Genomic DNA, 27,106 nt, shown 5'->3' on the forward strand with positions numbered 1-27,106 from the left:
GTAGCGGTGGACTCGCATCGATATCGGCGCCCGACCTGGACTACGCCGCGAGGGGCCGGCCCGGACTGCTGCTGGTGCGGTAAGCGCCTGGAGTCGCAAGGATCCGGATGACAGAGGTGGGGGCTGCCGGAGTCGCGGGCGGGAGCCTGTCCTGGTTTTCACAGCTGCTGCGGGCAGCGTGGGCTTTGCATGTGGTGCCCTGACTGCAGTGTGTGCTACAGACTCGCACCCGGGAGGTGTGCGCTGTGCCGGCGGACTTGCTGCCTGTAATCCATCCGCCATTTTGCTGCCTGGGTGCGAGTTGTGGCGCCGACCTGAGGAGACATATCACTATCTTTGGGGTCTACGTGGGAGGCTCGCGCGCCGCTGGCGCTGCGGACGGCTGCTGCGGGGACAGTGCTGCACCCTTGAACCTCTGCTGGTGTTGAGCATCGCGCGTTTGGCGGTGCGCTGCTGTTAACGTGCGGTGCCATCGGATCCTGTGGCGCATACTTGGGGTGCAAGACCTGAGTTGAGTGAGTGCCCCATCTGGCTGACAGGCACGAGAAGCCCTGCTCGCCCCTGGCTGGCGCTCCTGGAAGTGGGCGACTTCACCTACGGGGATTTGTGTTAATTTGCTGGGACGGTGTGAGTATCGCCAGTGGGGGGTGTGACTGTCCCTCTACCGTGATGGGGAAGACGGACAAACAGATGCAGTCCAAGTTGTCCTTTGACGCCAAACGGGTTAAAAAGGCTGCTCCGCCTGCGGAAGCGGACTCGGACATTGATATGGATGTGGGGGCGGGTACCACTAGTAGACTTGAAAAGATGATGCTCACCATGCAGCAGAGTCTGCAAGCCATAGACAGTAAGATTGACGCCTTCAATCTTCGTATGGACAGCATGGTGTCCACGATGGATAAACAAGGGGTGCGTATTGCGGAAACGGAGCAGCGCATTTCCTCTACGGAAGATAGGGTCGAGCGGATCGGGGCGTCCTGCGCCCAAATGGAATAGGTGCTCTTGGTGATATCCGCGAAGAATGAGGAGTTGGAGGCGAGGTCCCGCCGCAACAACCTGCGCGTTATTGGGGTGCCCGAATCCACAAATGTTGGGAAAATGGAGCTGTACATCGAAGATATGCTCAAGGCGCTCTTCGGAGCGGAGAATTTCTCCAGTATGTTGGTGGTTGAGAGAGCGCACCGCTCCCTTGCGCCGCGCCTGATTCCCGGGGCAGCGCCCTGCCCGATCATAGCTAAGCTCCTTAACTATAGGGATCGGGACGCGGCGCTCTGATTGGCGAGAGAGCGGGGCACTACACAGTACCAGGGAGTGGAGGTACAGCTCTACCCGGATTTCACGGCGGCGGTGCAGCAGGCTCGGCGGGAGTTCCTACCAGTAAAAAAGAGGCTGCAGGCGTTGAAGATTCAGTACGCCATGCTCTACCCGGCGCGGCTTCGGATTCACCAGGGCAGCAAGCCTCGACTGTTCACAACGGCGAAGGACGCTATGCAGTTTGTTAAGCAGCTTGAGAGACGGGGAGCTGATAGAGTGGCTGAGGATGATGTGGAACTGGAAGATTAGTGATATCTGTGAAATATTTCATGTCCCAGCTGACTATGTTATGTAACATGTTTTCTATGCTTTTTATGTGGCTGGGAATTGTTCTGCCCCTTCACACACTTGTGCGTTTGACTGGGCTGGCTTGTTGCTGGGTTTGTATAGGAGCAGTGCATGATTGACGATCCGGCTTATACTGTACAGTTGGGTCCCGCTGGGGCTTGTCGCGCCGGATGGAGCATTCGTTGAATGCGCTGTGTGCTCCGTGCTTGCTGGGTGGAAAGTGTTGTTGGTCCGGTGTTCATGAGGTTGTGGGGCTGTGTGGGCTTTCCATGGCAGCGTTTCATTTGTGGGAGCTGATGATGGACGTTGCTTATGGTCTCGCTTTATTGGGAAATATTATAGAGAGAGCTATCATTGAGCCCTGACCCCCCCTTGTTACACCGAGCGGGAATTCGGGCAACTGGCGTCCTGCCAAAGGGTGTGCCCCACGCTGTTGATGACTGACGGTGGTTGCGGCAGATGGGCTAGCCACCCGTGGCTGACCGGATGGAAGTTGTTTGTTCTGCTGTTCAGTTACATGGGTATCTCCGGTGTGATTGGGATGCTGGGGTGGGTGGGTGGGGGAGTTCTGGGGGATGTTACATGCTCGATTGTTTGCGTGTTGAACACAGGTCTGGCAGGTAGTCTATGCATACATTCATTATACCGCACTTCTGTTACAGATTTCTTATATTGGGATAGGTGACGCATACTGAAGGCACACTGAATTGGATCACATGGAATGTCAGGGGTCTTAATAACCCCAAAAAGACTCGGCAAGTGTTGGCGTATCTTGATCGTCATAACATACATGTAGCATTGTTGCAAGAGACGCATCTCACTGGGGCTGCTGCCTCTTCGGTGGCTGCTAGGTGGGCCAGCTCGTGCTTCGCCTCCTCTTATTCCTCCTATGCCCGCGGGGTTCTGATTCTCATTAAGAAAGGTGTCCCGTTTGTGAATACATGAGTATACGGATGTTAATGGCAGATACATAATTATACAAGGAAAACTATGTGGTACGTTGGTCACCATCATTAATGTGTATGGGCCTAATGTAGACGACCCTGCTTTCTATGAAGAGATTTGGAGCAAGGTCTATCAGTTGCCTGCGGCTGCTATTATATGTGGAGGGGACCAGGCTGGTGTGCTTCGGTCGCTTCGGGATTCCATGCGCCGTTTAGAACTCGAGTTGGGGCATCTGGAGCTAAATTATGCTGAGTACCAGGACCCCGCTGTCTTGGCTACACTGCGCTCTAAAATTACGGCGTACAACGAATTAGCAGATCAGGAGGTGAGACATATGTCTCTGCGATGGCAAGCTAGATACTATGGAGAGGGGGGCCGACCTGGGCGCGCTTTGGCCAGACGCAGCACAGAACCGTGTATGAAGAGTTGTGCGGTGCACACTATAGTGGAAGGTGGGGAAACTCATTGTGACGCACCTGGGATCCTTGCGGCCTTTGTGAGACATTACAGGGAATTGTATGGTGGTCGTCAGCGACCGCGGAAGATGAGATCAATCAATACCTGGATGATGTGGCATTGGTGTGGGTGTCGAGGAGGCATCAGGATTTTCTTATGCATCCGCTGACAGCTGATGAGATCAGGGAGGCAATCGCTGCATTGCCCAATGGTAAGGCTACTGGAACCGACGGGTTGCCTGCGGAGTTTTATAAAGAATATGTGGATCTCCTGGTGCCCCAATTGCAAGCCATGTTTGCGGAGGCGCATGAGAACCAGCGGCTTCCAGACTCACTTCGAGAGGCTTTGCTCGTAACTCTCCTGAAGCCTGGGAAACCGCCTGATAGTTGTGACTCCTACCGACCCCTATCCTTGATGAATACTGATGTCAAGATACTTGCAAAGGTGCTGGCCACCAGACTGCGTCTCCTGATCTCGGTGATGGTGCTGCCTGACCAATCTGGGTTCATCCCAGCCCGTTCCACAGCGCACAATTTGCGGACACTGTTTGCGGTGATACATCTTTTGGAGCCCAAATTGCCGGCTGCGGCTGTCCTGCTGGATGCCGCGAAGGCGTTCGACTCCATTTCTTGGAGCTATATGTTTGCGGTGTTGCACCGGATGGGGGTGCCATACCTATTTACAAATTGGATTAAATTGCTTTACACGGACCCGGTGGCCAGGATTCGGGTAAACGGGCGGACTTCAGACCCGCTACCCATTCAGCGCGGCACGCGCCAGGGCTGCCCTCTGTCGCCCCTGCTTTTTGCGGTGGTGATGGAACCATTGGCATGTATCCTGAGGCAGCGACATGCTGTTAATATGTTATGTTAATAGTATGTATAACGCGCACAGCTGCCCCAGCTAAGGGGCGTCCTGGCGCGTGACAAGATATAACACAACAGACACTAACCAGAAGAACAGAGACAGAGGGATCAATTAAAACAAAAAAGTTTTTAATGATTTCCGAAACAACAGAAGATCATCAATTGCGCGGAGCTCAAACGGAAGCGAGTTCCAAAGCGCTGCAGCTTTTATCCGGAAAGAGCGCCCACCAACTCGGCAAAGCTTGAACCTCGGGACTACTGCAAGCGCTTGACCCGAAGATCTTAACGAACGGGTCGGTACATAACCGGACAAGAGATTCGAAAGGATCTGGGGAGCGGATCCTTTCAAAATTTTAAAAGCCAAACATAAAACTTTAAAATGAATTCTCGACTTAATCGGCAGCCAATGTAACGCTCGAAGAGTGCTACAAACCGAGCATGACCTAGGCAAGCCGACAATGGCTCTAGCAGCGGCATTTTGAACGCGTTGAAGGCGAACAATTTCTGCATGATTACTCCCTATCAGAAGCGAACTGGCATAGTCCAGGCGAGATAAAACTGTTGCCTGGACCACCATCTGCCTGGTAGGGGGGGTCAAAAAACTTAAGGACAGGCCTTAAGCCCCGAAGGACTCCAAAACAGCATGCTGCGGTTTTCTTGGTGTGCCCCACAAAGCTGAGAGTAGAGTCCAACCATACTCCCCAGATTTCTCAGCTCCATAAGCGGCCACCATCTGTCCCCCCAGAGATCCCTTCCCTTCCCGACGATCATAACCTCGGTCTTCTTAGCGTTAAGCTGGAGGCAGTTGGCAGTCATCCAGCTAGCCACCTCCCTCAGCCCGTTCTGGAACTTAGGGGCGTCCACATCAGCATCCCCACTGATAGTAACCGCCAGCTGAGTGTCGTCAGCATATGAGACCATATACATGCCCCATTGTTTGACGACATCAGCCAGCGGTCTAACGTAAAGATTAAATAAGGTGGGACTCAGTGAGGATCCCTGCGGCACCCCCAGGTCCAGAGGATGGAATTTGGACTGATATGGAGGTGTGGCAACGCAAAAAGACCGATCGTCGAGAAAGGAACGGAACCACTGTAGGGCCGACCCCATAACGCCAATCTCCTCCAAACGGTGCAGAAGGATACTGTGCGAGACAGTATCAAAGGCGGCGCTCAGATCTAACAGCACTAGCGCCGCCGTCTGTCCCTGATCCAGCACCGAACGCAGATGTTCAACCATGGCGAGAAGGGCAGTCTCCGTGCTATGCCCAGCCCGGAACCCATTCTGGGTATCATCCAGAATGTTAGCTCGGGTGAGATGGTCGGTGAGAGCCTGATTAACATGAGCTTCCATCAGCTTGGCCGGCCAAGGGAGCAACGAGATGGGGCGGTGGTTCTCCGGTCTTAAAGCGTCCAAGCTTGGCTTCTTCAGAATAGGAGAAACCACTGCCCGCTTCCATTTGATTGGGACCGTGCCCGTAGCCAGCGAGATGTTAATCAAAGAGCAAACTGTAGGGCGTCCCACAAAAGACTGGTTCCTAAACAGAGCAGGACAGATCGGGTCCAAAGGTGAGCCAGATTTAACCTTCTGAGCCAGTATGTCAAAAGCCTCCGGTAGAAGCTGCGGAAGAGAATCCAGCATGGGAAAGGCAGGGACAACCACCAAAGCCTTCTGGGAGGGTCCCGTACCAGAAAAAGCACGATAGATGCCCTGCACTTTCTCCAAAAAGAAAGATGCTAAGGCTTCACAGTGCGAGGTAGAGGCCATAACTGGAGAGGTAGTGCGCTTGGACAACAGATCCTTGAGAGCTTTGAGAATAGTTTTAGATGGATTTGGGCTGCTACGGAATTCCAGAGAGTAGAACGTCGCACGAGCTCTACATATGGCACGGTGATAGATCTTAATTGAGGCCAGATACAACGCTTTCTTAGCCGTGTCATAAGATCTCCGCCATTCTCTCTCGGCACGCCTACAGTTCCCTTTCAGTGCACGTAGTGCGCTGTCATACCAGGGGTTAGACTTTCTGGGACTAATTTTACTAGTCAGAATGGGAATCAAGAAGTCAAGTGCCCTGGTAATCCAATTACAGAACTGGTCATAGCCCAATTCAACATCATCCAAATGTTCAAGCGGATCAGTAGTCAGAGCAAGATGAAAATCCTCTAACCTAAGCTTACTCCAGTGTCTTCTAGGGATTGATCGGGCTGAGGGAATTGGAATAATTCCAGGTGACAGAACCCGAATATCCACAAGAAAGTGGTCCGTCCATCCAAGGGGTGATACGGAAAGAATTGAGGCTTCCGTTAAGTTTGTAAAAAAAGGGTCCAATATATGCCCTCCTATATGGGTGGGTTGAGAGACTTTTTGGGACAACTGAAGGGCCTCAAGATCCGCAAGAAAATTACATACAGCCGGGGCACTCTGATTATCAAAATGGAGATTCAAATCTCCCAATATAGAAAAGTTGGCACAACCAATTGCCAGAGTGCTAACAGCGTCAGGGAAAGCCTCTCTAAACGCAACGTCATTGCCTGGGGGGCGATAGACCACCATCCCAGAGATCGAATACTGGGGGCTAATCCCGATCTTAAAAGAGGCACTCTCACACCCAGCAATATGTAAAGCATTCCAAATGCAGGAGAAATTAGATTTCACCGCAAGTGCGATACCCCCCCCTCTAGTAGGGCGATTAAGGGTGAAAATAGAGTATTCCGGAGGAAAGGCAAGATTAATAATAGCTGCATCATCCTCCTGCAGCCAAGTTTCAGTGATGGCGAGAATATCCGGGGTCTCATCATGCAAAAGGTCAAGGATATCTTGATGGTGTAATACCAATGACCTGACATTCAGGCTAAATATCCGCAGGGCGTTCGTCGCACTCTGAGAATTAACAGCAGCAGGCTTCTGGCGGATAGGAGCGGGAGGGGCCAAAGCCCAACCTTTACAAGCGCAGCAATAAGGGCCACTTAAAGGGTGGATATTAACCTGACTCAGGCACGACTCCGGCTAAGCGACGGCGTCCCACTGCGCGGTACCGCTGCGCGGGAGGAAGCGGCTTTAAGTAGGCGTCCCGCGAGGCTAACCGAGCGCAGTAGCGCTCAAAATGGCGCCCGCCAGAAAATACACTGCCCAAACCAAAATGGCGTCCACCCCGGGGTATCCCCGTGACCCGGACCCACCAAAATGGCGGTGATATGAATAATTTTACGTGCGGTAAGAGGGGGGGAAGTTACCAACCTGATCCCAGCCTAAACACCGTTAAAATCAAGGGGAATAAATGAAGCAACAAATCAAATACAAAACAGGAGTAGTTAAAAAATTCAGTCGCTAGCAGCAGCGCGAGCGTAGTTCAGCTGTGAAGAATACCTTCACCTGAGGCTGCTTTGCGTTTTCTGCAGCGGCCGTTAGCAGTATCTATGTATGCGGATGATATGGTCCTGTATGTGCGTGAACCGGAGGCCCACTTGGCACGACTGATCCGAGAATATGTGAGGTTTGAGTGGTACTCGGGCCTCGCCATTAACTGGAACAAATAGATTGTGGTATCCCTAACGGCTAGCACTATGCAGGTTGCTCTTGACTACCCTTTAGAGTGGACGGATGAGCCCGTTAGGTATCTGGGTGCATAGGGACCCCCAGGTGGTTCTTCGCAGCAATTATGGTACGGCAATCTCTCGGCTTGAGGATCAGGTGTCTCGGTGGATCCGACTGCCACTTTCATTTGCTGATAGGGTTGCTCTCATTAAGATGGTAGTCCTTCCGAAATTTTTGTATTTCTTCGTGAATATCCCCATTTGGCCCACGCAACACTTTTTTGCCACGTTGCGTTCCTTGCTCATCACGCTGGCGTGGGGGGGAAGAAGCAGAGGATACGGTGGGAAACACTCACGAGGCCGTATGAGAAGGGGGGTTTTGCTGTACCGGATATGCGCTTGTATTATCTGTGTGCTCAGGCACACTATGCATATTACTGGCAGAATGCTCCACCATTCACGCCGCATGTCGCGGTGGAAGCGGGTGCAACCCACCCGATCCCTCTTCGGGCAATGATTGTGAACAGCACCACGGTACTTGAACGGGGTGAAATCGACACGGTGAAATGTACCTATTCCGCCTGGCAGGAGCTCGGACGCAGGTCTGGAAGGTTGCCGCTGTATGCACCGGCGATGCCATTGGTTCACCACATGGCTATTTCAGTGACTGGGGAGGCCGGCTCCCTTAAAGAGAGGCGTACGGCTGGTGCGCACACTATGGGCGACGTTTTCCCTGATGGGCGATTCATCTGCCTTCGGGACTTTGTGGGGGACGGGGAGCGTATCTCCATGCTGACTTTCATTTACTGTAGACTACGGGCTGCGTTGCACTCGCATTACCCCGGCTTCCCAGACGAACCACTGGCGCTTGGCGCCCTGCAATTGTTATACACCACACAAACAAGTGCAAAGTTGGTTTCAAGATTATATAGTGCCTCACAACAAGAGGAGGGGCCTGTGGAGTCGAGCTCACTGGCAAGGTGGAATGCTATCCTACCGCAGCCGCTCACAGACAAAGAGTGGGAGGTTTGTTGTCGGATGACGGGGCAGTTCGCTGCAAATGGCAATCTTAAATATATACATTACAAATATCTCCATCAGGTCTATTTTACACCAATGCAACTGTATAAGTATGGATTGCGTGATTCGCACTGTTGTAAACGCTGTGGGGCCAACGAAGCAGACTTTCTGCACTTGGCATGGTCCTGTTTAAAGGTGGCGAAATTTTGGGGTGAGGTCACAGATGCATTGACGAAAATGGTTGGTGAACCTATTGACTGTGTTATGAAAATTTGCCTACTAGGTTATGTGATTCATGTTAAGTCTGCCAGTCGTAAATTTGTGGCACTGACGTTGCAATTGGCGAAGCGCAGAGTCGCGCTCCACTGGGATGGGCGGGCGGCGCCGCGTCTGGCATGTTGGCTACAGGACACAACTTATTGCCGGGACCAACTTCCCTGCTATGCTGAGGAACTACCGAGGGTGTCCCGCCCGCGGGACATATGGGCGCCTTTCACTGCTTATATGCTGGCACGTGATGTTACCTGAAGACATTCCAAATGCCTGCCTTGTCCCACTTCCCTGCATATGATTATCTTGTCTTTCAATACTGGTTTTATTTGCATGGTACCCTGCTGATTGACCTCTATGTACTCTGTAAGTTCATACCAAGGATGTCATGTTCCTTTGTTGGTTGTTTTTCTATGCCAAAGTATCAATAAACTCAATAAAAAAAAAAGAATAAAAAAAAAAGGAACACAATTAGAAACGAAGATAAGAACATAAAATACTAATCTCCACCATGTATAAACAACATACTGTATTTTCTTCATCCGTTTCATTTTCTTTGTTGGAATCTGTAAGGTAATCCGTATTTTCCTCCTCTTCCTCTTCCACTTCATCCTCCTCATGTTCTGAACCATCCTGAAATAAAATACTATTTTGAGTATACAGCACATTCTGCCAGTTTTCTTTGGAAAGGATCAGGTACTACGTGTGGGTTTGTCCATTAAACTCATTTTACAACACTCAACCTATCAAGAAAACAAGAGATCAATATTTTTCATAATGATAAAGTTATTTATCTTTGGTTAAAATCTTTTTGGTGGATTCTCTGACCACCTACAAATTCCTCACCTTTTGAATTCCCAGGTGTCAGTCAGAATCCGGAAACTTCTCAATAAATTTCCACGCTGGTAGAGGGTGCTGACTCCAATTTGATACCAGAAGTGGTATCCTTGTGACGTCACTGGAGTCTAAAGCACCCTGTTGGGGCACTGATATCAGTTTTCCATTACTTTTTTACACGCCTTTGAGACAGACCGATTAGAATGACATCTTAAAGACAGGTGCAGCTAATTTTATGGAAATGGGACCCTATTAACAAGCTGTACTCATCAACCAGCCATGAACTGGGGAGGTGGGCAGGTCAGTGAGGAATATGCAGGTTAACAGAGCATCCACCCGAAAGATTGTTGCCAAAGGCAACTTTTTGTTTTGATGGATACTTCTACCTGCAAGTTCCTCACTTTCTGAATAAATTCCCCAAGCAATATCTGACCAGGAGATGGTGTACGGCTGGTTATAGCAGAAATCTTGAAGGACGGAGCATGCTAAGTACCCTTCCCTCAGAACTTTCAAAATAAAGTAGTGCTTCGCAAAAGTGTTAAGGGAATCACAAATCTCAACTTTACAAATTTCTGTCACTGGTACCCTCTTGCTGTAGCAGAGGTAGAAGGTGTTGTGCTAGTAGAACAGGTAACTTACCTTCGGTAACGATGTATCTTTAATAAACATTAGGTAGTTAGATTCCTCACCTTAGAATATCCCCAGGCGTCAGGCTGGATCCGGAAAGATTTTTGTAGCAATACCCCTTGCGCATAGGTAGGCGTCGTCTGCGGCTCCGAATCCGTTGTCGGCGTCGTGCGCCGGAATGCCGTCGTCGGAGTACTTAGACGCCGTCCTCGCACGCTGACGTCAGTTCTTATACATAGCTTTCCGCGCCAGGGACGCTGAGCCATGCAAGAGACCGACACTGGTGCCAAAAAATCTAGGGCCCTGAAAGGGAGAACCTTAACCCTAGATGTCGGTTTGCAGAACGGGGAGGCTGGGTGGGTCGGTGAGGAATCTAGCTAACTAATGTTTCTTACAGATACATCGTTACCGAAGGTAAGTAACTTGTTCATCTGAAAGAAACACATTAGTTAGATTCCTCACCTTAGAATAGATACCCCAGCAATACCAACCCCGGAGGTGGGCCTGCGAACCAAGATCACACCAGAAAGTCCTGGAGAACAGAACGGCCAAAGTGGCCATCTCTCCGGACTTGGCTGTCCAGGCAATAGTGCTTGGCAAACGTGTGCAGTGAACCCCATGTTGCCGCCTGACAGATGTCCTGCAAGGGGACTCCCCGCCCCAGGGCAGTTGTCGCCGCTGTGGCCCGGGTGGAATGGGCTCTCAGCCCAACAGGAGGGACCTTTTTCGCCAAGTAATAGCAGATCTTAATACACAACACGACCCATCGCGAGATGGTCCGCTTGTGCACAGCTTTACCCTTCCTAGCACCTACATATCCAACAAAAAGTTGGTCGTCCACCCGGAACTGTTTTGTGCGGTCCAAATAAAAGGACAGCGCATGTTTTGGGTCCAGACGGTGGAGCTGCTCTTCATCTTTTGAAGGATGCGGAGGCGGAAAGAAGGTGGGCAGCGTGACAGATTGCCCGATTTGAAAGGAAGTCACGACTTTAGGAAGGAAAGAAGGACGTGTCCGGAGGACAACATTATCCTGATGAACCGAGAGGAAGGGAGGCTTAGCTGACAGAGCCAGGAGCTCACTCACCCGCCTAGCGGAGGTGATAGCCACCAGGAAGGCAGTTTTCAGAGTCAGTAGACAAAGTGGACAGTTGTGAAGGGGCTCAAAGGGAGCGTGTGAGAAGTTGGCCTGATATATGATGTCACTAATTCTAGTGTACACCTTGTATCAGTCCAAACAACCCTTATGATGATTGGTTGTAAAGTCAACCTTATAGACCAGCTATCCTAGTGGTAGCATGGACAAGAGCAGTCTTAGGCTAAACTCTGTATGGCATGTGAAGCCAGCTGTTATACCATTTGTAATCCCTTGAATACCAAATGAAAGGACACCACAACAGATGTATATAAAAATAGAATGTATTTATTCTAGTCAAACCCTTAGCACTCTTTATGAGATTCGAGGTAAGAACAACACAGTCTTATTTAAGCATACATTAAGTCACACAGGTAAGTAATACAGTTAGGCCCTAGGGGCCACGCAAACCATATACTAAGTAAGTGGTATAAGAACCACTGTCACGAACACAGGATAGGCCTAGGCCATCGCTGGGGATACACTATACTACCAAAGGTTAGGAAGTGGGAGGCCCACGGGATTCAGGTGCAGAGTGGAAACACTCACGCATAATGCGTAAAAGTCGATAGAAATAGTCGTTATTAGAATTTAACAGTTTTAGGACACTTCTGGAATAGCTAGGAAGTCGAGACTTGGAAACTAGACCCTAGGATAGTCAATACCCTTGTGAGCACCGGAGTACTCAAGTTACCTAGCCCACGGGTTGCGGGTGAATAGGTGTGAACTTGCGTCGGGTTTCGTCGTTGACTCCTATGGATGCCTGAAGGAAAGTTGCTGACAGGCAGTCAGTGAAGAGTGTCCGGTGGATCCCAAGGATGGGATCAAGAAGGAAGGATACCTGCAAGCAGAAGGGACAGAGTCTAGGTCACCAGCCAGGAGCCGGGAAGGAACCAGGCGATGTCGTGAAGATGCAGGTGAAGAAGTGAAGCTTGTCGCAGCAGCCACGGGTACCAGGAGGCGTCGAGGACGACCAGGACCAGGAGACGAGCTGTCCCACGAAGGCTCTTGGTGTCGGCGGCGTCGAAGTCGAGCTAGGACCCAAAAAGCCTTGGCAAGCGGAACCCACGCAGGATGGAGGACTTGCTTCCGGTGCAGACCAGGAATGTCTGGGGTGCTTCTCTTTCAAAGAGGAGCAGGTGCCAGTCTGGAGGAGCCGGACCAGCAAGATGAAAACAAAGGTTCGTCGTCGCAGAGGCTACTAGCCAACAGGCCAGCAACCGGACAACACGTCGAGCAACTCCGGTGCAGAAGGGCCCCACGAAGAACATGCGAAGTGTGGGGAGCTGATCTTCTTTGCAGATGGTGCTCGGGATTGGGGCTTCTCAATTCCCCAAGCACAGCCTCGAGGAAGCCTCAGAAGTCGCGCTAGTCAGTTACTAGCCACTTTTCCCAAGTCTCCGGTTCCACGTCCCTCGTCGCCTCCACGGGTCTCAGCTTAGCTGCAGATGTGGATCTGGGTCAGAGGTGTCTGGAAGTCTCGGCGCTGGTCAGTCTCTGCAGTCGTCCCTCGTAGGATCAGTCGCAAAGCAAGCAGCGGTCGCTGGATGGTGCCTGGTTACCCAGGGTGGTCACTCCTTGTGTAGGAGAGTAGGGTCTGCTTTCTATGTTCACCCCCACTTTTTGCTTTTGCTTTACTGGTTTTCGACTTAGATGTGGCTGTGGGCCTGCTAACCAGACCCACAGCCCTGCTGTTCTCTCTCTAAATTGATACTATGTACTTTAGGTGCATAACCCATTTGGATAGGATCACCTTATTGGCCCCTGTACAGTGTACCTTAGGTACCCAGGGCATAGGTGTACCCTAGGCCTACCAGGGGCTGCAGCATGTATTATGCCACCCCTGGCCTGGCCTTCCATTATGACACAACTGGCTGATCACTCAGCTGGGGCAAGGTTGTGTAATCACTCCTTGCTTAGGTGTAGTATTCCTATACCTAACTTACATATAGACACATGTGTACCTATCAGCCACTCCTATGGCAGGCCTTAACAATCCTGGAGGCAGAGTGCTTGGTAACATGTGAGATGGTGCTCTAGCATGAGCTGAGCCTGTCTGCAGCTTTCGGAACCATGTCCTTATAGCTGTTCTATGATATAGCCTACCATATACTCTTAAAGTGCCTTATAATCTTAAACGGTTATGGTAACTATGGTTTGGCTTTATCAAAACATGTTGTGTAAGGTGTCTAACACTTTAGAATAATACCCCCACCCCATTTCTGGGGATGAGGATATTATCCCTCCCTTCTAGAGGGAGAAGACATGTTGTAACCTACTTACCCGGTTAAAGTTAACCAGAGCCCCAGCATCACAAAATGGATGCTGCTGCCACAGACACGAGTCTGACCTCCTGCTGCTGGGAGTGATCCCGGCAAGGGAGGCTTGGACAATAGGTTTCCTGCCTTGGGAGGTGCGAGCACCACCCCAGACAGGCCTTAGTGTATTGGGGCAGGGAGGGATGAAAAGAATGAGACATGCCTGGGGCACACAAGGTGTCCCGTGCATAGTCCAGTTCAAACCGGTGCTGGGGCACTCCAGCCCCAGTCCTGGCGCGAAACTGGACAAAGGGAAGGGGGTGTAACCACCCCCCTCCCAGGTCCCACCCATAAGGCGTGACCTAGCAGGTAACCCAGCCCCCCAGATTAGTATAAGAGTGGTAGCTGGGCCCCAGGAGATTAGATTATCCTGAACCTGCAACTTGAACAGAAACTCTGGACCTTCGACATTCGACGAAAGAAGAAGACTGAAGAATCTCCCTTGTGGCCAAGGAGTGGCTACCCTGTGCAAACAGGCACCATCAAGAGACTACCCTTTGCTTTGCTGAAGTTCTACGAGGGATCGACTGCAGAGCCCGACCAGAGCCTTGACTTCCAGACTTCTCCGACCCTGATCCACAGCCACAGCCGAGCTGAGATCCGGAGGCGACGAGAGACGTGGGACCGGCTACCTGGGAAAAGTGGCTAGTATCTTCCAGCGCAGCTTCTGAGGCACCCTCGAAGTTGTGCACCGGGGATTGAGAAGCCCCAACCCCAAGCACCATCTGCACCGAAGATAAGCCCCCCACACTCCACGAGTCCTGCATGGGGCCCTTCTGCATTTTCCTGCTTGCCGCGCCTGTCCCGTTGCTTGCCCGTTGGCTAGTGGCCTTTGTGACGACGCATCCAGAAATCTTCACCGCTGGTTTGGCTCCTCCAGACTGGCTCCCGCTTCCTTGCAAAAGAGAAGCACCCCAGACCTTCCTGGTCTGCACCAGAAGCAAGTCCTCCGTTCTTCGTGGGTTCCGCTTGCCAAGGCTTGGTGAGTCCTAGTTCGACTTCGACGCCGCCGACAGCAGGAGCCTTCGTGGGACAGCTTGCCCCCTGGTCCTGGTCGTCCCCGACGTCTCCTGGTCCCCGTGGCTGCAGCGACAAGCTTCACCTTCACCTGCAATCTTCACGACATTGCCTGGTTCCTTCCTGGTTCCACGTGGTCACTGGCTAGTGACCTTGACTCTGTCCCTTCTGCTTGCAGGTATCCTCTCTTCTTGATCCCAGCCTTGGGATCCACCGGACACTCTCCACTGACCGCCTGTCAGCAACTTTCCTTCAGGCATCCATAGAAGTCCACGACGAAACCCGACGCAAGTTCACACCTATGCACCCGCAGTCCGTGGGCTAGGTAACTTGGGTACTTCGGTGCTCACAAGGATAGTGACTATCCTAGGGTCTAGTTTCCGAGTCTCGACTCTCTAGCTGCTTCAGAAGTGTCCTTAAACTGTTAATTTCTAACTTCTAGTAATTCTATCGACTTTTACTCATTACGCGTGAGTGTTTCCACTCTGCACCTGAATCCCGTGGGCCTCCCACTTCCTAACTGTTGCTAGTGTAGTGTAGCCCCAGCGATTCCCTAGGCCTAGGCCTATCCTATTTCCGTGACAGTGGTCCTTATACCACTTACTTAGTATATGGTTTGCGTGGCCCCTAGGGCCTAACTGTATTACTTACCTGTGTGACTTAATGTATGCTTAAATAAGACTGTGTTGTACTTACCTCTAATCTCATAAAGAGTGCTGAGGGTTTGACTAGAATAAATACACTTTATTTTATATATATATCTGTTGTGGTGTCCTTTCATTTGGTATTCAAGGGATTATATATGGTATCACAGCTGGCTTCACATGCCATTCAGAGTTTAGCCTAAGACTGCTCTTGTCCATGCTACCACTAGGATAGCTGGTCTAAAAGGTTGACTTTACAACCAATCACCATAAGGGTTGTTTGGACTGATATAAGGTGTACACTAGAACTAGTGACATCATACATCAGGCCAACTTCTCACACCTTGGCCTTCAGTCTTCTTCCTGAGGTCGAATGTCGAAGGTCCAGAGTTTCTGTTCAAGTTGCAGATTCAGGTTAATCTAATTTAGCAGGGCTCAGCTACCTACTGATATACTGGACTAGTGGGCTGGGCTACCTGCAAGTTGCAGGTTTTTAGGATAATCTAAAGTCCTAAGGACCCAGCTCCCACTCTTATACTAATCTGGGGGGCTGGTTTACCTGCTAGGTCCCTCCTATGGGTGGGACCAGGAAGGGGAGTGGTTACACCCCCTTTCCTATGTCCAGTTTCGCGCCAGAGCTGGGGCTGGAGTGCCCCAGCGCCGGTTTGAACTGGACTATGCATGGGACACCTTGTGTACCCCAGGCAGTGTCTCGTTTCATTCATCCCTCCCTGCCCCAATACACTAAGGCCTGTCTGGGGTGGTGCTCGCACCTCCCAAGGCAGGAAACCTATGGTCCAAGCCTCCCTCGCTGGAAGGACTCCCAGCAGCAGGAGGAGGTCAGACTTGTGTCTGTGGCAGCAGCATCCATTTTGTGATGCTGGGGCTCTGGTTAACTTTAACCGGTTAAGTAGGTTTCAACATGTCTTCTCCCTCTAGAAGGGAGGAATAATATCCTCATCACCAGAAATGGTATGGGGGTATTATTCCAAAGTGTTAGACACCTTACACAACATGTTACCATAACCGTTTAAGATTATAAGGTACTTTAAGAGTATATGGTAGGCTAGATCATAGAACAGCTATAAGGACATGGTTCCGAAAGCTGCAGACAGGCTCAGCTCATGCTAGAGCACCATCTCACATGTTACCAAGCACTCTGCCTCCAGGATTGTTAAGGCCTGCCATAGGAGTGGCTGATAGGTACACATGTGTCTATATATAAGGTAGGTATAGGAATACTACACCTAAGCAAGGAGTGATTACACGGCCTTGCCCAAGCTGAGTGATCAGCCAGTTGTGTCATAATGGAAGGCCAGGCCAGGGGTGGCACAATACATGCTGCAGCCCCTGGTAGGCCTAGGGTACACCTATGCCCTGGGTATCTAAGGTACACTGTACAGGGGCCAATAAGGTGATCCTAACCAATTGGGTTATGCACCTAAAGTACATAGTATGAATTTAGATAGAGAACAGCTGGGCTGTGGGTCTGATTAGCAGGCCCACAGCCACATCTAAGTCGAAAACCAGTGAAGCAAAAGCAAAAAGTGGGGGTGAACATAGAAAGCAGACCCTACTCTCCTACAGAGCGCACATCAGAAAAGTGAGAACAAGGTTCAAGTCCCACTGAGGCATTACAAAGGGGACAGGAGGGAACATATTAGTAATGCCCTTCAGAAAACGGGAGACAACAGGGGACTTGAAAAGAGAAGGCTGATCAGGAAGCCTTAAGAAAGCAGAGATTGCAGCAAGATAACCCTTCAAGGTGCCCAGAGCAGAGCCCTGCTGGGCCAAAGAAAGAGTAGAACCTCAGAAAGAGGGGCGGAAAGGGGATCCACAGGCTTTGCTGTGCACCATGCCACAAATTTGTTCCACCGGCAGGCGTATACCGTTTTTGTGGAGGGACGCCTGGCTGCCAGATTGACATCACAGACTTCAGGAGGCAAGTCAAATGGCATCAACTGTCGCCGCTCAATCTCCACGCATGGAGGTGGAGGCTGGACAGGTTCGGGTGTAGGACCGTCCCCTGCTGCTGCGACAGAAGGTCCTCCTGAAGAGGCAGACTTATCGGGGGATCGATGGACATACTGAGTAGCTCGGGATACCAGTACCTTCGTGCCCAATCCGGAGCCACCAAGATGATTTGGGCCCGGTCGCGCCTGATCTTCTTCAGCACTCTGGGCAGAAGTGGTATAGGCGGAAAGGCGTACAACAGACCGCAACTCCACTCGCGACAAAAAGAGAGAGTGCCGCCTTGGAGATTCCAACGCGCAGAACTGCTGACATTGCGCGTTCTCTTCGGTGGCGAATAGATCTAACCAAGACTCTCCCCACTGCAGAAAGAGACCTTGCGCCACGTCCGAGTTTAGACGCCATTCTTGATCCATCATGCACCGGCGGCTGAGTTCGTCTGCTCTGGCGTTCAGAGAGCCCGCCAGATGTAGAACCACCAGGGTGATGCCCTGATGTTCCAGCCATGTCCAGAGGTGCAGAGCCTCCTGACAAAGGGTCCAGTACCCCACTCCGCCCTGTTTATTGCAATACCACATGGCGGTGGTGTTGTCCGTGAACACCTGCACGACACTTCCCCGGACAGAGGGAAGGAAGGCTTTTATGCAAGTCGGATCGCCCTCAGCTCCAAGAGGTTGATATGGAGCCGAGTCTCCGCCGGAGACCAGAGTCCTCTGATCTCTGCCTCTCCCATATGGCCCCCCCCATCCCAGGAGGGACGCATCCGTCACTACGACATGCTCCAGTTGGGGTAGGGAGAGGGATCTGCTGCTGACCCAATCGCGATTCGTGAGCCACCACTGCAGCTGGTTCGCAGTGCCCTCCGAGATCAAGACGTGGTCGGACAGGTTGCCTCGATGCTGGGCCCACTGAAACTTCAGGTCCCACTGCAGAGCCCGCATCTGCCACCTGGCGTGAGGTACCAACAGGATGCAGGAGGCCATCAGCCCCAGAAGCCGCAGCACCAACCTGACCGAAACCCAGGACAGAGGCCGGAAGATGGAAATCAGGGCCTGAATGTCCCGGACCTGCTGTTCCGGCGGATAGACCCGGAACTGCGCCAAATCGAGAACCGCCCTAATGAAAAGGAGCATTTGGGAGGGACTCAGGTGCGACTTCGGCACATTGATGGAGAACCCCAGCGAGTGCAGGAGGTCGGCCGTAGTCTGGAGGTGGGAGACGACTTGCTGGGGCGAGCCCGCCTTCAACAGCCAGTCGTCGAGATAGGGGAAGACTGGGACCCCTGATCTGCGCAGATGAGCTGCGACCACCGCCATCACTTTCGTGAACATCCGAGGGGCACTGGTGAGGCCGAAGGGGAGCACGGTGAACTGAAAGTATTCCTGACCCACCGTGAACCGCAGGTAACGCCGGTGGGCCGGCAGGACGGGGATGTGGAAATAAGCGTCCTGCAAGTCCAACGCTACCATCCAGTCTCCAGGGTCTAGGGCAGCCAGAACCTGAGCTAAGGTGAGCATCTTGAAACGGTCCTTCCGGAGAAAGGCGTTGACGCTCCTGAGATCCAAGATCGGGCGTAGGCCCCCTTTGCCCTTCTTGGGAACCAGAAAGTAGTGGGAATAGCAACCACGACCTACTTCATGACCAGGAACGCGCTCGACGGCCTCTTTGGCCAAGAGGGCCGAAACTTCCTCTTGTAGAAGATGCAAATGATCCCCCGACATATGGTGGTTCAGCGGTGGCATGGCTGGAGGGGTCGTCTCGAAGGGGAGGGAGTAGCCCCTTCGGACGATTTGCAGCACCCACCTGTCCGATGTGATGGAGCGCCAGTGGAGCAGGTGATGGCGAACCCTGCCGCCCACTGGCGTTGAATGGGCCTGAAAGCTCGGACTAGGAGGGCTTTGAGGCGGATGCTGCCGGGGTAGATGTGGACTGACCGGCACGTTGACCTCCAGTACCGCCTCAGCGGAATCCAAGTCCGCGACCGCGTGCAGGTTGGTTCTGCGGCCGGTGGCTGGGCGGACGTGAGGAGGTGCCCCTTCCTTGGCCACGAAAGGGACGAAAGGCAGAAGTTTGCGGCCGCGGTGCCGAAAGACCCAAGGACTTGGCCGTGGCCCGGGAGTCCTTGAACCGAGCCAGCGCACTGTCCGCCTTCTCACCAAAAAGGCGAGTGCCATCAAAAGGCATGTCCATGAGGGAACGCTGGACTTCCCCCGAAAATGACGTGGACCTCAGCCAGGCGTGACGCCGAAGCACCACCGTGGTGGAAATCGCCCGACCCAGCGAGTCCGTGGTGTCAAGTCCACACCGAATGGCATGCCGTGCTGCATCTCGACCGTCAGCAAGTGCTTGAGCGAGCCGTGCCCGGGCCTCCACTGGGCACAAGGGCAGCACGTCCTCCACCGTATCCCACAGAGAGCGGGAATAACGGTCCAAAAGACAAGCCGTATTTAAAGACCGCAGCCCCAAACTCGGGGACGAGAACAGTTCCTTGCCAAACTGTTCCAACCTCTTGGATTCCCGATCCGGAGGAGCGAATGGGAAGGAGGATTGGGAGGTTGAGGCCTGGATAACCAGACTCTCGGGGGTGGGGTGTTGGGAGAGGAAACTGGGGTCGCCCGGAGCAGGGTGGTGGCGCCAGGCAACGTTCCGGTCCACAGGAGGAACTGTGGAGGGCTTGGACCAAGTGCCCTGTAGAACGTCTATGAGGGCCTCATTAAACTGCAGCAGAGGCTCAGTGGAGCTTGCTGTCAGTTGAAGGACCTCTGTGAGGACGTTAGTTCTCACGGCCACAGCAGGCAAATCCAGCCCTAGGGCTTCGGCCGCCTTGCGCACCACTGAAAAAGCTGCACCCTCCTCCGAGGCCACAGTCGGAGGAGAGATGAAGCCAGCGTCCGGCGAAGTGTCCAGACCAAAGGCATCCCCCAGTTCGTCTGCCCAGTCCTGTGCAAGTTGACCCTGGAGGGCCATAGGGTCCTCAGACCCCTCCCAGTTGCCCCCGTCATCCGATTCCTGATAAACAGGAGGAACGATCCGAGCCGGACGGTAGATGAAATTGTCATCCATCGACGTTGGGTGCAGCGCCGGGCGGAGCCGCACCGGCGTTGGGTCCGGACCGGGGCTGAACCGAGGAACAGTGTTGCCCGGAGACGGCGCCGGAGGTGGAACCGGTGTCTGCGTCGGAGGTGTCGTGAGGTCGACCGGCGCCGACTGAGATCCAGGCCGGGATCCCTCGGGGACCTGCGGCGTCTAGGCCGAAGCCGTCGACGGCGCCAGGGCCGCTGGCATGCGAGGTCGCCCAGTCAAGCCTGCGGGGCCCGAAGGCGCGCCGGCAGGCGTAGACGGCGAAGTCAGGCTCCTCATGGCCGAGAGGAAGGCACTGACCTCTGCCAGAGTCGCGTCAGTCCCAGGGACCGGCGGGTATGGGGACGAACGCGACTCCTGCGTCTCCGACAGAGCTGCTGGGGTGGAACCACCCAGACCCTCAGCCGAGTCGCGCGACCGGCGAGGGGAGTCCGAAGAGTGATGTCGTCTCTTGGACTTCTTGGAGTGCTTCGACTTACCCGAAGACCCCGACGAGCGATGACTATGGCTGCGGCTCCGCAAGCGGTCTTTGGACCTCCTCCTGGACCGGGACCGAGAGCGACGCGGAGCCGAGTGGCGAAGCTCGAGAAGCTTACGAGACCGCTCCCGTCTAGCTTTAGACGTCAAGGCCTTGCAATCGAGGCACGACTCCGCGTCATGGTCGGGCCCCAGGCAATACAGGCACCGGCGATGGTGATCCGTCACCGACATCAGGCATCCTACCGGCACCAGAGTCGAATCGATAGACCAAAAGGAGTCAAAAAGTTAGTAAAAAAATGACCAGGGGTAAGCTCTTCCCGGATCGGCGCTTACTGGCGCAGAAAAAAGAAGAACTGACGTCAGCGCGCGAGGGCGGCGTCTAAGTACTCCGACGACGTCATTCCGGTGCACGACGCCGACGACAGACGCGGAGCCGCAGACGACGCCTACCGACGCGCAAGGGGTATTGCTACAAAAATCTTTCCGGATCCAGCCTGACGCCTGGGGATATTCTGAGGTGAGGAATCTAACTAACGTGTTTCTTTCAGATGAATAGGCTGATACTTCACAATACGGTTTCAGAAAGGGGCATAGCACGGAAACGGCTTTGCTTGCCTCCTCTGAAGAGATCAGATGGGCCTTGGATAAACATGACCAAGCCGTCCTGATACTACTTAATATCTCGTAGCATTTGACACGGTTAACCATACTATATTGATTAACCGTTTTGGGCCATGGGAATCAGAGGAGATGCCTTGATCCTACTACAATATTTCTTAACAAATGGAAGAAACCATGTTGAACTAGGCAATTGCACATCTGAGCAATTTAATTTGCCATGTGGGGTGCCACAGGGTTCTGCACTGTGACCCACCCTTCTTAATTTGTATGTTGCTCCCTAGGTGAAACTGATACAGTCCCTGGTGTTCTCGGTGGTGTCTTACACCGACAACACACAAATTGTGGTGTCTATCCCCAAAGACTCAACGGAGGCGGGCCTTAGGTTCTGCTTTTGTATGACGCAAGTTGATCAATGGATGAAAACGAATTGCTTAAAGCTAAATTCAGCCAACACTGGGGTGTTAGTTTTCAGTAACAATAGATCTGTCTGGTCTCGTGACTGGTGGCCCCACAATATGGGACCCTTACCTATTCTAGATCAAAAAAGAAGAAACTTGGGAATAATTTTTGATGGCATACTTCATTTTGATCATCAAATAAAAGCCTAATCTTCCTCAGTATTTTACACGCTAATAAGGAAAATCAGACCTTTCATCCCAAAAGAACTTCAAAGATTGGTCGTTAACTCTCTTGTTCTGACCAAGCTGGATTATGGAAAATCGCTATTTTTTGGGATCCGCAAGAAGTCACTACAAATACTACAAAACGCGGCTGCGAGACTTCTCGCTGAAATTCCCAAACACAAAACAGCGGCCCAAACTTTGATCAACCTACACTGGCTACCTATAGCTAAACGCCTAGAGTTTAAAACACTATGCAGAACTTTCAAGGCACTGCAGAACTCTGGACCTTGCTATTTCCGTAGTAAACTAGCCTGGTACTCGCCTAGCAGAAAGCTCAGATCCTTGGAAGCAAGGCTACTACCTATCCCTAGATCTAAGCTCATGGCCTGGGGTGGCCGGAGTTTACTCTTGAAGGCAGCCACACATTGGAATGCTCTACCTTTAGCCATCAAACCTTGTTCTGACTTCCTGATTTATCAGAAACATGTCAAAACCTGGCTGTTCTCTCACCAATGATTACAATGACTTTCGTCCAGGCCTCACATCCCCTGTCTGCTCCAGCGCAAAGACGCCCCTGGGCATTCGAGCTCTATATAAACCCCAAAAACCAATCAAATCATACTCTCCGGTGGCTACTTGTGGGCAAGTCATAGCACATTTCAATGCACAAGATAGTCCAATGGGATAATGTCCTCTTGTATACTTCCTTTCCCATTATCTTGCCAACACAGCTGGTCATCCAGTCTGAACTCCTCCGTCCTAGCCACATAAAAGTGGACCACTCTGTTGAGTTCTAGTCTTTAAAGCCTCTCTTCATCCTTCATGGGATGTGTGAGAGGAACAAAGGTTGACAGAGGGATGCATTAACTCATGTGAAAGCGGGTAACCACCTTAGGTAAGAGATCATCCCTGGTTCTGAGAACCAGCTAGTCAGGAAATAAAGAACTTGATACTCTCACGCATGTCTGGTTGACATAATGGCAATTAGTAAGGGTGTTATGAACATAAGCAGTTGCAACTGGCCACTGTGCAAATGCTCGAACGGAGAACACATCAAAAACATGAGAACAATATTTATGCCCCACAGTGACATAATGAATTGGGATGGAGGAAATTTGTTTGCAAGTCCTTTCAAGAACCTTATCACTGTGGTGATTTGAAGTGAGACAGCTGATCAGGAAGACAGAGAAAGGTTGGCAAACGGATAAATAAGACTTAAATCGTGCCTACTGCATGCTCTTGCTGAGCTAGTGACATGCATAAACTGAATTGTCAGATAGACAGGAGTGTAGAGGTCTGCTGAGTTGTCCATACACCATTTTACAAACCTACCCCATCCACCGGCATACACCACTTTGGTGGAATGTCTGTGGGACATAAAATAGAATCAACCACTTCAGGAGGTAAAGAAAAGGATTTCAGGATACCCTACTCCAAGCAGCAAGGCAGAGGTTCTGAAAGTTGAGGTACAGAACCTGCCACTGTGAAAGGGAAAAGAGGTCTAGCCTGTGAGGAAGAAAAAGCAGGAGGCACATGGAGAAGTGCATCAGGTATGCACACCACATCCTTCAGGGCTATCAGAATGACTTGACCCAGATCGAGGCAGCTCTTCCTTAAAACCCAACCAAACAACGGTGTGGATGGAGATGTGTATTGAATTGGAAAGTTCCACTTCAAGCAAAATGCATCCCCCAAAGTTCCCTGCAGCAGATACTGGGTCACGGAATTTTAAGTAGTGAGCGCTCCCACTAGTGGCAAAGAGATCCAGCAGAGGAGTTTCCCCAGATGTTTTTAAAAAAACATATTTGATTGATTTTCGTAATTAATAATCCAGCATGACTGCGAACCAAATGTTACAGAATACATATAGGTGTTTCATTCTGTGTTCAAAGAACGATCATAGATGTAAACAACATAGGAACTGCGGTGACTGTGGTGTAAATCACAGTAGCAGCATTTATGTCACGGGTATTTGCATTCGTTCTGCATCAGCTTAACATATCCCCCCCATCGGAGTTTCCCCAGAAAAAAAAAATATTTTGAACAGCTTCCAGATGAAGGCGCAACTTGTGATGGGCAAGATGACGCTGACTAAGGCTGTCCCCTCACATATTGAGTAGACCAGCTAGATGGCTGGCTACCATCCAGATGTGATGGTCCTGAGCCCAGGACCAGAACTGTAGAGCTTATTGGCAGAGAAGGAGCAACTGTACTCCACCCTGCTTGTTCATGTACCACATTGCGGTCATATTGTCCATTCAGATTTCAACAGACTAGCCATGAAAGGATGGGAAGAAGGCCTTGAGTGAAAGGTAGATCCCCCGTTGGTATAGTAGGCTGATGTACAATATCTGCTACTCTGGAGACCGGAGACCTCTGACTTCCAGATAAGCACCCCATCTTAGGGTATATGCATCTGTGCTCACCGTTGCGGGCAGGAATGATTTCTCTTCAGCGTTCCACACTCCAGCATTGCAAGTCTGCTGCAGAGTCCCTGGAGACCATGATAGATCACTGAAGATCTCTGCTGTGTTGGAGCCATTGTCTCCAGAGGCACCACTGGAGGGTACTCATGTGCCAGTGCATGAGTGACCAAGAAAATGCAGGAAGCTAGCAGACCTAAGAGGCTTAAGACCATCAGGACTGCAATGTGTACTCCCTATAAAGATCTGATTTATAACCTAAATGTCCTGAACCTTCTATGGAGGAGGAGAGGCTTGACTCCAAGTAGTGTTCTGCACTGCCCCAATAAGCAGGATGTGTGGAGTGGGCGCCAAGTTATGCTTGGGTTTGTTGACTGAAAAGCCTAGATAGGACAACACAGTTGCTGTTGTCTACAGCCTTTGTGACACCATCTTCGTAGAGCTGGCCTTGATAAGTCAATCGAAGACCCAGAGTGCTGAAGTTAGGCCATAGGAAAGGATGCAAACTGCTAGTGTGCAGACCCTACCATAAAGAAGATATTTCCTGTGCAACTGCAAGGTTGGTGTTACAAAAACATATTCTGCAACACATTTATACATCCAGTCAGTCTTCTTGCCGCTGGCATCTCTTCTTTCTGAGCCACTATTGCTCCTGCTGCACGGTAGCCCCGGTCGCCTTCCCACGGTAGGCCAAAGGGCGTTCTGGGGCAAGTTCAGTGACATACACAAGGCCTTTGCAGGATTCAGAGCTTGTTTTCTCTCTTTTCCCTCTAGCAATATTTTTTCTTTTTATTTATATATTTTCTTGAAAACCGGCATATCCTGATTTTCTACACATATCTTATTATTTTATCTAGGTTCTTCCGATCCATTATGAAAGTAGATCACTTCTGGGTCAACACATGTTTATTCCCTGCCTCAAACCCATTTTAAGGGAGTCAACCAGGGGTCATTGCGCTGCAGATTTGCCTGGACTCTTTGTTGCTCGCTCTTGGTCCTGCTGAACTCCATTGTTGGATTCTTCAGTCCTGCTATTATTTGGACGCCATATTCTTGTCTCCCCTCCTCGCCCATTGGTCTTTGGTCTGCCTCCAGGAAGTATTTTTTTCTGATTTTCAGTGTTTTACCTCCTGGAGAAACTGGTACTGTAGAGTCAGGCTACCTGTTCATGCTGGAGTCTGAAACTGCCTTTTGGAGTGGAAGGCCATGTCTTCTAAGCAGGAAGATCCACAAGCCTTTCCCTAAAGAAACCTGTTCTTGACAATTGGTATGTAAAAATATGCATCTTGCAGACTGACAAGCACTATCCAGTCTTCCGCTTTGAGAGCGAGCAGAAACGGAGCTAGTGGCAGCATTTAAAAAAAAAAATCAATATGGAGGAAGCATTTCAGAAGCCTAAGGTCAAGGATCGGGAGGAGTCGTCCTTCTTGTGGACCTGAAAGTACTGGGAGTAGCACTCCTTGCCCAGTGCCTGCGCTGGCATCATCTCTACTGTGCCATTGTGAAGTAACACTCCCACATTCCTTTGAAGGATCTTTGGTGGTCTGGCAGGAGGGCTGCGGGGGAAGATGGAGGGGCCTGCACAAAGTGTAGGGCAGACCCCCTTTCCACAATCTATAGGACCCATAGCTGCAAAGTAATGGCCCTCCAGGCCTATGAAAAGGAGAAAACCTATCCTCCAACTGGCTTTGTGATCTAACAAAAGGGAACCAGGCTGTTTCCCAGCAGTGGCGGAGAAGGAAGAGGAAAGTGGCATGTAATGTAATGCCTCATTTTTGTATGGTCTCCCCCGAGTTTTTGAACTAATGCTACAGGTTTTTCGACTCTCAGCGCACAGAGACCGACAAACCAGCACTCAGTGCCAGTGCATTACCCTTAAACTGATATGTCGAATTGGCTTTTAAAAATTAGCTGAGCTAACTTTTCTGTAAGTCCCTAGTAAATGGTACCCCAGCAGTTAGAGGGTTCTTCCAGTGATTGCAGCACTGGTTGTGCCACCCTGGGTGGGACAACAGTGAAACAATACTTCAGTCCACCATTTGCAGGCTGGAAAAGTAGTTTAAACTGCTAGCACAAGTTTATCATTTAAAGTAATGGCAACGCAAGTAGACTTCCACCTGGTATATGAGTCAGTCACCCCTTTGACAGGCCTATAGAGTCTTAAGGTAGGGGGCAACATATCCCACGGGCAGAACATGGAATTTCACATGTTCTGACAGTAAAGACATGAAACTGTTATTTTGACTGTGGAAAAGCTTTGTACAGAGTCAAACGTTGACCCCCTCAGCTGTGCTAACTCTGGAACAATGCAACCACATTGAGTCATCCAAGGTATCCAACAACTTGTTACATTAAGACCAACTATATTCTCAGGTTGAAATGAATGTAACAAGTTGTTGGATACCTTGGTTGACGCAATGTGGTCAACCGGTACCAGATTTCCAGAGTAAATTGAGACCAACTAGATTCTCAGGTTAAAATGAATATAACAGGTTACAGTGAGCCAATTTGAGCAAAGTTGTCACATTGTGCCCATACTGGTTGCACACAAGGTCCTGTCGCCGAGACAGCTTTCTGCCCTCAAGAGTAGACGTGCTAAAAAAACTCCCAGGAAAGGATACAATGAGGGCCTGCTCTTAA

The 27,106-nt window shown here is 51.1% G+C and overlaps 1 protein-coding gene across 9 annotated transcripts in view; it reads right to left on the bottom strand.

The window, feature by feature from the left end:
• The window catches only part of UPF2 (UPF2 regulator of nonsense mediated mRNA decay), a 1,571,752-nt gene that overhangs the window by 564,451 nt on the left and 980,195 nt on the right, over window positions 1-27,106 (bottom strand). For all 9 annotated transcript variants that reach the window (XM_085652863.1, XM_085652867.1, XM_085652865.1 and 6 more), the window contains one exon: window positions 9,221-9,325. In XM_085652863.1, coding sequence (XP_085508989.1) covers window positions 9,221-9,325 — 105 coding nt within the window. The remainder of the gene's footprint in view (window positions 1-9,220; window positions 9,326-27,106) is intronic.

Source organism: Triturus cristatus, chromosome 4_1 (assembly GCF_964204655.1).
Source record: "Triturus cristatus chromosome 4_1, aTriCri1.1, whole genome shotgun sequence".
NCBI lineage: Eukaryota > Metazoa > Chordata > Amphibia > Caudata > Salamandridae > Triturus > Triturus cristatus.